The sequence below is a fragment of the Girardinichthys multiradiatus genome, chromosome 5 (genome assembly GCF_021462225.1).
Source record: "Girardinichthys multiradiatus isolate DD_20200921_A chromosome 5, DD_fGirMul_XY1, whole genome shotgun sequence".
NCBI classification, from domain to species: domain Eukaryota; kingdom Metazoa; phylum Chordata; class Actinopteri; order Cyprinodontiformes; family Goodeidae; genus Girardinichthys; species Girardinichthys multiradiatus.
In genome coordinates this window covers 11,599,857-11,612,120 of record NC_061798.1, presented here as the reverse complement: position 1 = coordinate 11,612,120, position 12,264 = coordinate 11,599,857, and the positions used below count along the sequence as shown (strand labels likewise).

Here is a 12,264-nt window from a genome sequence, read left to right as displayed (position 1 = left end):
AAAGAATATGAATGTGTGATGCAGCGCAGAATTAAAGACTAATGGGACGGATCATATATGTTTTGACTCCCTCACGGTTACATTACAGTTAGGTATGGAAACAAGCATGCACACACATACGTGTCTCCTTTGGCACAGTGACACGTAGTCTAAAACTGCTGGTAGTCTAACTTCTGAAGCGCACCTGGCTGATTCCCAGAAAACTACCAATCACAACCCACCGAAGCTGCTGAAGTCCTTGCTGGCTGCCATGTGGCAACTGTCACAGATAGAGCAGAGGGGACAGAAAAGAACAGCCGCAGTTTCCTTGGCTTTCCTTGGTTGGCTTTCTCTTCCTCTCTGTGAGTTAAATCGGTCCAAACATGCTGATCACTCTGTGTCTGACCCTCCTCATGTCCTCTGTCATTGCCACAGGAAAAGGTAAATTGCTTTGTTTTTCTGCATCAGAGTGTTGCCACTCTGTTAACACACTGAATAGTTTTGTGCTACCCTTACAGCAATAGGCTGTTAGGGATTACTTATACGGATGTCTCAAACAGGATATTTGTCCGAGATAATGATCTGACTCTTTGAAGAATAGGCATTTGCCAATACAGAGTCCCACTCTGTTACTTCATTAAAATCTATACCGTTTATATATTTAATAACACTGCAGCTTCCAAATGCTGTAAAATAACAGACTACTTCAGAAATATGCGGTCCACATCAGTATAGAGACTGTGTCCAATTTGCTCACTTGCTGATGAAGTCCTGGACATTACAGTTTCTCAAAACGATTTTTCTTGTCAGCGACAGATATTTTGTCCCAACCAGAGAACACACAAACTTGTATCTTGATCCTGTTGACAGTGCTTCATTAGGAGCAGTTTGCTGAAGTTGCTAATGTTAGCATGTTTACTTTATGTTTTAATAGGCTTCAACATATTTTGTTGTAGTTCTAGTTATTTGTGTGTGGACAAAACTTGCAGAACAGGATGTTCTCCTGCTTCAAAAATGTAGCACATTGCTTTTACGACTTAAATTTATCGAGTTGTGTTTCAGCTGTTCTCTACTCTCCTCTCCCAGGGCAGCAGGCGATTTTTGAGAATAGAGTGCAGAGCACATGGCATGACATACTGGAAGCTGCTGCAGCTAGTACAGTCTCTCTTTTAATAGGTGTCACTGAAATGGGTTAAACACACTTGGATTTTTATGGGAAAAACTACTTTGTTTGATCAACAAAAATAACTTGCACGGCCTATAATACATTATTTTTCAAGCTGCTGCACAAGAAAAAAACTGTGATTTTTAAACAGCTTGAAGCGGATGCAGTAGGTATAAAATCACAGACAATACAAAAGCCAACATGTAACTTGTATTTCTTTTCGTTTGATATTTAATCATTATTAAATATGACTTGGTCTTAAATATTAAATATGACACCTATACCGGATGCCTCTGGACGCCTTCCTCGGGAGGTGTTCCAGGCACATCCCACCGGGAGGAGGCCCAGGACACGCTGGAGGGACTATGTCTCTCGGCTGGCCTGGGAACGCCTTGGGCTCCCCCCGGAGGAGCTGGAGGAGGTGTCTGGAGAGAGGGACGTCTGTGCGTCTCTGCTGAGTCTGCTGCCCCCGCGACCCGGTCCCGGATAAGCGGAAGACGACGAGTATGAGTACGATTAAATATGACTTATGTACAAATATGTTCAAAGGCTAAAATGCAAAGCTGAGGAGGCTACAAGCTTATGTTTTTTGCTGTTTAGTTTTTTGATTTGTTTCCAGCATAATTTAAAAGAAAAAAAACAAAGCAGGAACAAAACTTAACAGACATAAGTGTGGCGTTCATTTTTAAAGAACAATTGAATAAAGGCAGCAAATTGGAGTTAAGTGTTGACAAATTGAAACAGCTAGAAATAAATATCAGTGACAAACACTGTAAGGATTTTTAGAGTAAAAAAAGACACAGTGACAACTAAAACAAAGCAACACACAGTTTAACTCAAATGTTCACTAAATGCCCCATTTTAAACATGTAATTTCCAGCAGCACAATGACAACTAATAAAATTACAATGGCTAAATATAACTGTCCATTTAAAAGCCTTCTCAGCAATACTGTCAACAAAAATAGACAAAGCAAACTAAAAAAATAAAAACAGTTACCGTGATCGCCACCTGGACTACATTCAGAATGAACTCACTTTTCTAATCTGTGCTGGATTGTACCCTGAATGCCACAACTGTAATCTCAACCAATCACAGGGGGGTGATGCATCAAAACTTGGAACTGAATGCATGTGTTTCATTTGATTACGTTTACACCTATTTACTACTACTACTTTATTTATAATGCACTTTAAAACAACCACCGCTGCAACAAAGTGTCTCACAGATAAATCAAATTAACATAAAACAAGTTAAAAGGACAGGGTTGAAAACAACAATAAGACCAAAGCCATAGAAACAGAAGTAAAAGCAATAAAAACAAGAAATCTCAGACTGTACCAAAGGCCAGGGAATAAAAGTGCGTTTTCAGATGAGTTCAGATGAGTAAAAAATGTTTATGCAAGCACATTTAATCTAGGAGGCTATACATTTTTAAAAACTCTGTCAGTTTGTGTTAATGTGAGCTTGTTAAGCCGCTGATGTTAGAATCCACCCCAAAGCACTGTCGTGCCTTTGTCCTTTCTCATTGCTGCTAACATTACAATGAGTCCTCGGTGCTTTAGAAACTGACAGCAGAGCCACAAAGTCATTAACGCCATGAATCTGTCTTTTTTTCACAGAAAGCGGCCTACCAAGACTGGATGATACGGAAACTGTTAAGGCCTTCATCAGCTCTGCTGAAGTGGTGGTCATCGGATTCCTGGAGGTCAGAGAAATTAATTATGCCTTCGGCAGTCACCGAAGAATGTAAACAGAGTCAGCCTCTGTAAAACCTGATCATATTAGTAAAGTGAAGGACACATTTTAAATGGTTACCTAAAACATCTAATCTTTGTATTCACCCCTTTAACTGTGATAACCCTAAATAAAGCCCAGTGCAAGCAACTGACCTTTAGAATGCACCTCAAAGATTTATAGAGTCCACCTGTGTGTCATCTAACCTCAGTACCAATCCAGAGGTTGTGTAAAGGCCTCAAAAGCTTGATAGAGAACATTAGTGAACAAACTGCATTATGAAGACTAAGGAACACAGCAGACAGGTCAAGAAGAAAGTTGTGGAGCTGTTTAAAACAGGGCTAGGTTTTAAAATGATGTCCCAGGCTTTGAAGACCCCCTCTTGGATCAGTGGTAAAGGAGGTTCACTATATATGGAGGCTTATATGACATTGACCCTTAACACACAGGCAGAGCTTCAATGGAACAGTTTAGATAAAAGTTTATGGATGTAGTAGAATGGCCCAGTCAAAATCCAGACCAAAGTAAACTGAGAATATGTTGCAAAATTTGAAAGTTGATGTTCAGATATGGTCTTCATCCAGTCTGATTGAGATTGAGCTGTTACACAAAGATGAGAGGGCAAAAGATTTAGTCTTTAAGTGTAAATCTGCTAAAGTAAACCAGTATGCATGATACATTTTACTGAATTTAAACATGTATTATTTTCCTTCCACTATAGAGTTATGCACTAATTTGAGTTAATCACATAAAATGAAAAAATAAAGGGGTATGAATAGTTTAGCGAGATAGCTCCGAGACACCATTTAAATAAGGACTTAATTTTTCATAATGTTAGCTTGAACACAGCTAGATATGATTAAACCACTGGCAAAGAGGAAGAGTGTAAAGTCTTAAAAGCAGTTTTTCTTAACCGGATCGTTACAATACTCCTGTCACAAATAAATTTATTTTACTTTATTTTTGAAGTTGTTTTGAACATGCAAACAGCAGAGGTACTTCCAGAGATCATTACATAGTCATCAGCATCATACTGTATACAGTCCCCCGAATGTGTAAAACAGTCCCATTTTTTCCCATTTACTGATGGCTTTTTAACATGCGGCAGCTAATATCCAAAAAAGACACACATCATATTTCCATAAATAGTCTAGGGCAACAACAAAAAACAATGTGTAAAAAGATAAATTAATTTGAAAACAAAGCACTGAGGTCATTAGTTTTATCACCTTTTTCCAAAAACAAACAAGAACTTGACATGACCAAAATATATGAGCATGATTCGCTTGGAATTGTAGCACTCCTTCCAGTAAGGAAATTCAACTGAGGACAACTTTGATTTTCATGCCGGTGTATTAAAATAATGGACCAGAATGTTCAAACAAAAGTATTTTCAAGTAAGTGAGTTAGTTGTACAACTCTGAGATTTCCATCCCTTCATCCAAACCTCTTCAGGTATCTCCATCTCTATATCTCTTTCCCACTGATGCTTAACATGAGCATACGTAACATTATTATTATTATTATTAGTATTGTTATTATGTGATCCTTTATACATGTCATGAATATTTAAATTAGCTTTAAAGGATTAGCCCCCTGAGGGCATTGTATTCCTTTTACAACATAGTGACGGAGTTGAAGGTACTTAAAGACATCCTGTTCTTAGGTCTAATCTATTTCTATTTGTCCATTTGAGAGTGTCTAGCAAAGGACAGTTATCCCAAGGTGGGTCCATCGTCTAAATCTAAAGTCATGTTTGGATGGTTGGAAGTTTGTATCACACAAGGGCCAAGTCAAAAATCCTAACCTGTCTGTGTAGTTGAGATTTCTTTTCTAATTACCATCTTTTGATAATTGAATTTACACATAGGTTCTCTAGTTGCGTGTCTGCTTTGGCAGCATCTACACACAGCCAAGAACAGACTGTATTGGAATTTCACTCAAAGATTATGCCAGCCCCTTCCATTTGGCCTCAAACCATTCCTTATACCAAAGTACAATGTAATATAGCCTAAGGCAAGGCACTGTCACACCACCGCTGTCCCTAGGCAATTTTATGCATGGTCTTTTTGTTTTCCAGACAAATCTAGATATATACATTTGTCCCATTTTCAACTGTTTCAATGCAACCTCCACTGGCAGAACTGTAAAAAAATACAATAGTTTGAGAACATTTTAATCGCCCTTATTTTGTGTCCAAGGGATGCAAATTCCAACTGTCTAACTGATGTTTTTGTAGTTTATGGCAAAAGAGAGGACTGTTCCTTTGGTAGATGTATCCCTAGATACTGAATATGTAACATACTCCTATTAAAACTATACTACTGTTGATTCAGGAGTTGGAGTCTGTCACAAATAGATTTTGAAGAATGATATACTTCCTGTCACCACACCTTTGGCAGAGAACAGACAGTAGCCTTCTGTCCCACCTTCTTTGGCCAGACTCTGCATTCGAGGGAAGATGCCAGGCCTAACAGGAAATACAAACTAAGACTTGTGGGACTGGCTCTGCAGACTTTCATGTCCACAACTGTAAGTGTGCAGGGAGGAGGTTCATCAGGAAGGGGAGTGGAGGAGAGAGAGCATATGAGGATAGCACAGAGCTGGATGCTGGAGGCAACATGAGACCAAAATATTGGAGCAGTGACTCACGGAGAATGATCACATGGAGGCTTGAAAATGAAAAATCAGATTGCCAGAGCTCATAAAACTGTCTCAAAAATAGCGATGATTCACCACTCTTTGAGGCAGCCTCCATTTTTCTCTTTTACTTTTCCATTTCTTTTCCCACCAGCAGTCCCTGGTGTTCCCTGCAACCACAGACAGTATTGGTCAGGTTACATAAGATTTATGTAAGGATGATTACAATTTCATGGAAGAGGATCAGAAGTAGTGGCCAAGAAGGAGTCGCAATATATCATTAAGAAATACTTTTGAAGAAATGAGTATAGATAGTGTGATATATATATATATATATATTTTTTTTTTTTTTAGAATGAGGAGAGTCTTGGCTATAAGGAACTTCTGGCAGCTTCACAGGAAGTCAAGTCTGTCCCTGCAGCTATGTGCACAGTGAAGGAAGTGTGGGTTGACTTCAACATCTCTTCAGACACCATCACCCTCTTCAGAAAAGTACTTCACACCATTTAAAGATTTTATGCATGTCTTAAATATTAGGGCTACTGTGGGTTTTGTGAGGGTGATGATTTATGTTCTGTGATCCAGGTAGATAACCATGAGGAGAACCTGGTTCTTGCTATGGCCAAGAAGTTAGACGCTGATGGACTTGTGAACTTCATCACCACCAACGAGGTCCGATACATCACAGAGTACAACCAAGTGGTGAGTAGGGTTGTACCAATACAAAAATTTATAATTTAGTACCGATACTAAGAAAATGCTGGATATTCGATACCCGTTTCGATACAGCTGCAACCTATTATCAAGGCAGTGTGTTCTTTCTGAAGATCAGAAAATATATCCAATTACAGTCGAAAAAGTTTTTTTCTTAAATAACCCAAAACTAATAAGTAGTTATTTCAGTCTCCTTAAAAGTTATAAGTGTCACTACTCTGTTGCTGATTTTAGTGTGTATCTGTGTGCTTCCATTTATCTGTCAATCTGCTGCTGATACACTGAAATATTTCCAACCAAGAGACAAATAAGGGATTATTCTATTTGGTTCTAAAATAGATTATTTACTGTGTAAACATGGATGCCCAAATGTATTTAGCAGAAGCCATTTTTAGTAACAGTGTTTGTTGTAATTTTACTTGATAATTTAATTGGTGATCAACTACAGCCAGTAAGGTTGGTTGCCATGAGTTCTGACTAGTCTCTGTCATATTTGCCAGTTTCCGTCTGGGATTTAACTTATGTCAATGCATAGACTGCTCGTTTTATTATTTGCCACATTAGCCACTGATTCCTTTACAACTAAATAGCACTTAATGGAGGAGGGCTGTGTTGGTTATTTCAATTCTTCTTATCTTTAAAAAATATATATTTTATAATATCGATTATATCGAAATATCAATTATTTTCACAACATTAGTGGTGGGTTTAAGTCCACCCACTTTGTTAGTTCAGAAAAGGGCTTTTGCTAACGTTACTTCATTGTTGCATTTTTCTTGCCTTTATCTGACAGATTTGTGTTCACAATAAAACACCAAATAGTAAATAAGATAAAGGAAACAATTAATTAGTTCAAAATCTAAAACACATATGTACAGTGCCATGCAAAAGTATTAATACCACTTGTACATTTTTCAGATTTTTTTCATGTATGACCATGAACTTTATTTTACAGAAACTTTATTGATAGACCAATGCGAAGCATCAAATATTTGTGACGATGATATAGGATTTTAAAATCTGTTTGAAAAAAAAAAAGTCTGTAAAGTGGATCACTCATTTAAATTCAGCCCCGCAGAGTCAGCACTTTGTTGGACCACCGTTTCATCTGCAATGTTTTCAACCACACAAGGTTTTTCCAGTGGACCAAAAAAATACAGTTTTGGTCTCATCCGACCAGAGTATCTTCTACATTTTTGCAGTGTCCTCGGCAAAGATTATGCCAAATACATTCTTCCAACTGAGGCGTGAATCACAGCAGCTCCTCCAGTGCTACCATGGGCCTCCTGGCTATTTCGCTCATTACTGCTCTCCTTGCCATCTCTATCAGTTTAGGTGGACAGCCATGTCTTGGATGATCAGTTGAACAGTGCTCAGTGAGATGTTCAAAGTTTCATGGTGCAGTTTGTCACTGATGTTCTCTAACAAACATCTGAGGCCTTCACAGAACAGCTGGATTTATAGTAAGATTAAGCCACATACAGGTGTACTCTATTTAGTCATCAGGGAACTTCTGAACTAATTAGTTGCAATCAATTTTCTTTAGAAATATCAGAGTAAAGGGCGCTGAGTACATTGGTGTGCCACAATAAACATTTTAATTCCATACTTTTTCAAGCACTGCAGGAGATCTGGTCAAGTTAGAGGTCTTAAAAAGAAGATCTATACAAGTGGAAATAGTATGTCTGCCATCTTAACAGTCTTATGATGTTTAATTGCCTTTCTCTTATTTTCTCAGACAGCTGTGGGCCTGTTCAATTCAGAGGTGAAGACACACCTTGTCATCTTTGCCAACAGGGGGAGTAAAGACTATACTAAGCTCAAGAAGCGATTGGGAGCTCTGGCTCCTGAGTTCACTGGCAAGGTGAAGATAGTCCTGAAATAAATTCTCCTTGAGAAAAATAGATTCAGATAAAACTTTACATTATAGATGTCCAGCAAGTTCAAACAGAATTGTTACGTAAATTAAAGTAAAAGTAGAATCCCAGTAGGCTTTATTGACATTCTGTTCCAGATAAATGAAGATATCCAACCTCTGATGTCATAATGTAATTAAGCCTCTTTGTTCTAGTTCTTATTCGTCCTTATCAATGGAGGTGTGAAGTCCAATTTCAAGTCACTCAACTACTTTGGCCTGAAGTCAACAGACCTACCTCGAGTTGGGATATATGATGGGGATTCTGACAGGAAGTGGCTCCTACCTGAAGGAGAAATTTCCACAGAGCGTGTGCGGGACTTCTGTCAATCTTTCTTACAGGGAGAACTAAAGGTGAGTTATATTCTGAAATTGGTCTCTTGCTGTGTTATTGAAGTCATCAAGATATGAAACTTTTATACAGTTTTATATAGTGAAGAGACAAAAACCAGTGACAGTGCTGGAATGCATTACTTGGAGGTTAAATCCACACTGGATAGGATTTTAACTGTTCATTACCTCCTAAAAGAACATCACTTTACATATCCTGAACTATAATGTTAGGCTCTGTGGTAGAAAGAAGGATTGTTGGAAGATTACCTATTGCATGACAAGTCAATTCACTTGTTTAATATAGTTTCAATTCACAACAAATGTAATTTTAAGGCACCTTAAAACACAAACAGGTCAATTTTCTATCAAACTGTATGGAATCAAATTCATGTGGTTTAATTCATTACAACCCAGACATTAAAGCCCGTTTCATATCATACTGATGTTTCTTGATCTACATGTGTTTTTTATGCTCTATCTATCTATCTATCTATCTATCTATCTATCTATCTATCTATCTATCTATCTATCTATCTATCTATCTATCTATCTATCTATCTATCTATCTATCTATCTATCTATCTATCTATCTATCTATCTATCTATCTATCTATCTATCTATCTATCTATCTATCTATCTATCTATCTATCTATCTATCTATCTATCTATCTATCTATCTATCTATCTATCTATCTATCTATCTATCTATCTATCTATCTATCTATCTATCTATCTATCTATCTATCTATCTATCTATCTATCTATCTATCTATCTATCTATCTATCTATCTATCTATCTATCTATCTATCTATCTATCTATCTATCTATCTATCTATCTATCTATCTATCTATCTATCTATCTATCTATCTATCTATCTATCTATCTATCTATCTATCTATCTATCTATCTATCTATCTATCTATCTATCTATCTATCTATCTATCTATCTATCTACCTACCTATCTATCTATCTATCTATCTATCTATCTATCTATCTATCTATCTATCTATCTATCTATCTATCTATCTATCTATCTATCTATCTATCTATCTATCTATCTATCTATCTATCTATCTATCTATCTATCTATCTATCTATCTATCTATCTATCTATCTAGTCTAATCAGAATTCATCACATTAAATACAATTAGGTACAATACAATAGCTAGCACAACATTGCTTCCTTTAAATTTTCAGTCAGTCAGTCATTTTCTACCACTTATTCCATAGTGGGTCACGGAGGAGCTGGTGCTTATCTCCAGCAGTCTATGGGCGAGAGGCAGAGTACACCCTGGACAGGTCGCCAGTCCATCACAGGGCAACACACAAACAACCAAGCACACACTCATTCATACACCTAAGGGCAATTTAGAGTGACTAATTAACCTAACAGGCAGGTCTTTGGACTGTGGGAGGAAGCCGGAGTACCTACTGAGAACCCACACATGCACAGGGAGAACATGCAAACTCCATGCAGAAAGACCCCCAGCTGGGAATCGAATCCAGGACCTTCTTGCTGCAAGGCAACAGTGCTACCAACTGTGCCACTGTGCAGCCCCTTTAAATTTGTGTTTTCAAGAAAATTAATAGGATTTAAGGACTTAATAGGGACATATACTGTTGAACTAACAAGTCTACACTTACTTTCCAAAGTCTCATCTGACCAGAGCACCTTCCCCTACATGTTTGGGTCCCCAAAAATTTTTATTTGTAAAATTAGATACTTTCCTTCCACTACACAGTAATTCAATACACTGTGATGGCCTTTAAAGAGAAAACCTGTTCAATACCATTGAGGTTTGTGGTTTTAATGTACGAAAATGTCAAAGTTCATGAAGCTTGAGGTATTCCTAGGCCAGCCAAGAGACATAGTCCCTCCAGCATGTCTCTGGCCTTCTCCAGGTGTGATGTGCCTCGAACACCTCCAGAGGGAGGTGTCCAGGGGGGCATCCGGAACAGATGCCTGAGCCACCTTAGCTGACTCCTCTCGATGTGGAGGAGCAGCTGCTCTACTCTCACCTCCTCCCAGATGGCCGAGCTCATTGCTCTATTTTTAGTGGGTTGCCTGATTACCCTGCGGAGGAAGCTCATTTCAGCCACTTGTATCTGGAATCCCGTTCTTTTGCTAATGACCCAAAGTTCATGCCCATAGGTGAGTGTAGGAATGTAGACCGGTTGGGAAATTGATTGCTTCACCTTTCGGCTCAACTCTTTCTTCACCACAACAGACCAGTGAAGGGTCCGTATTACTGTAGCGCTGGCAACAATCTGTCTACCAACCTTCTGCTTCATTCTCTCCTCACTCGTAAACAAGATCCCGAGATACTTGAACTTCTAAACTTGAGGCATGAACACCACCAACACGGAAATGGCAAGCCACCCTTGGAGAGACGAAATCCATTTATCCCCAAACTAGACCCCCTCTGGACCTTAGCTCCGTACTCCTGGAGAGCCCCCCACAGGGCTCCATGAGGGGACCAGGGTACCATGCCTTCTCCAGGTCCATAAAGCACTTCCCAGGGAGAGTGAGGAGCATGATCCCCATGTAGTTGGAAAACACCATTCTTGTGAATAGGGACCACCACCCTGGTCTGCCTGTCCAGAGGCGCTGTCCCCGACTGGCACGTGATGCTGAAGGTGTGTCAGCCAAGACAGTGCCACAGCATACATAGACCTTAGGTACCTGAGCTGAGCTTTTTGACCACCTTCGGCGGTGACTTCGGCCTGGGTAATGAATGAGTCCACCTTTGAGTCCTCAGTCTCTGCTTCCACCAGGGAAGGCGTGACGGCAGGGTTGAGGAGAACCTCGAAGCACTCCTTCCACTGCCAGATGATATCCCTCATCGAGGTCAGCAGCTCCCCACCCCCACTGTAAAAACTGTTGGTGAAGCACTGCTTCTCTCTCCTGAGGCACAGGACGGTTTGCTAGAATCACTTTGTGGCCGACCGATAGTTCTTCTCCATGGCCTCACTGAACTCCTCCCAGGCCATAGATTTTTACCTCTGCTAGTGCCAGGGCCATGGCACGCTTGGCCTCACGGTACCCGTCGGCTGCCTCAGGAGGCCTGCCAACCAGGCCTGATAGAACTCCTTCTTAAGGCTTGACAGCACCCCTTACTGCTGGCGTCCACCAATGGGTTTTGGGAATGCTGCCGTGACACACACCGCAGACCTTATGGCTAGATCACAGGTGGTGATCGATGGACAGCTCAGCCCACTAATTAATCTCCTCACCCTCTCTTCCTTCGGGTGAAGAGATTTAGTAGTGGTGCTTTAACTGTAATTTGCTATCATGTAGATTTCCATATATATGTAAATTAAAAAACACAGTCCTGTATTGTGCTCATACAATATTTTTTACGGTAATTCACTCCTTAAAATTTTCTATTTTTCAGAACGTGAAGCAGGCCGGAGAAGAGGCTAAAACAGAGCTGTAAGACACATTAGAAACTGTAACCAATTTAATAAACATCAAAATAAAAACAAATACATGAAAAACCGAACATCTGACTCTCCTGTCATGTGATTTCCTTTCTTCAGCGCAGGTAATATGGTGAGAAAGAATCTTGTTTACATTCACCTGTTTGGTGGTGCATGTTAGGTTTTGTCTGTTTACACAAGTGTGAGCCAGTCTGTGGTCTGGTTAGGCAACCACAGGTCACTGGCCACAAGTTGCAATGATGTGGCGCAGTTTCGTATTCTGTCTGCAAATGTTGGCGTCCAAACCACAACACACCAACCTCAGGGAGACTGACAGAAAGTAGACTAGGAAGATA

The 12,264-nt window shown here is 39.4% G+C and overlaps 1 protein-coding gene across 1 annotated transcript; it reads left to right on the top strand.

Moving 5' to 3' along the window:
- The first annotated feature begins 261 nt into the window (after nt 1-261).
- LOC124868073 (endoplasmic reticulum resident protein 27) lies at nt 262-11,991 on the top strand. The gene is made up of 7 exons (XM_047364875.1): nt 262-420; nt 2,767-2,852; nt 5,876-6,013; nt 6,107-6,223; nt 7,974-8,099; nt 8,307-8,504; nt 11,884-11,991. Exons 1-7 carry the CDS (start codon nt 363-365, stop codon nt 11,923-11,925), a joined length of 765 nt encoding a protein of 254 aa, XP_047220831.1. The 5' UTR covers nt 262-362; the 3' UTR covers nt 11,926-11,991.
- Nucleotides 11,992-12,264: the final 273 nt, after the last annotated feature.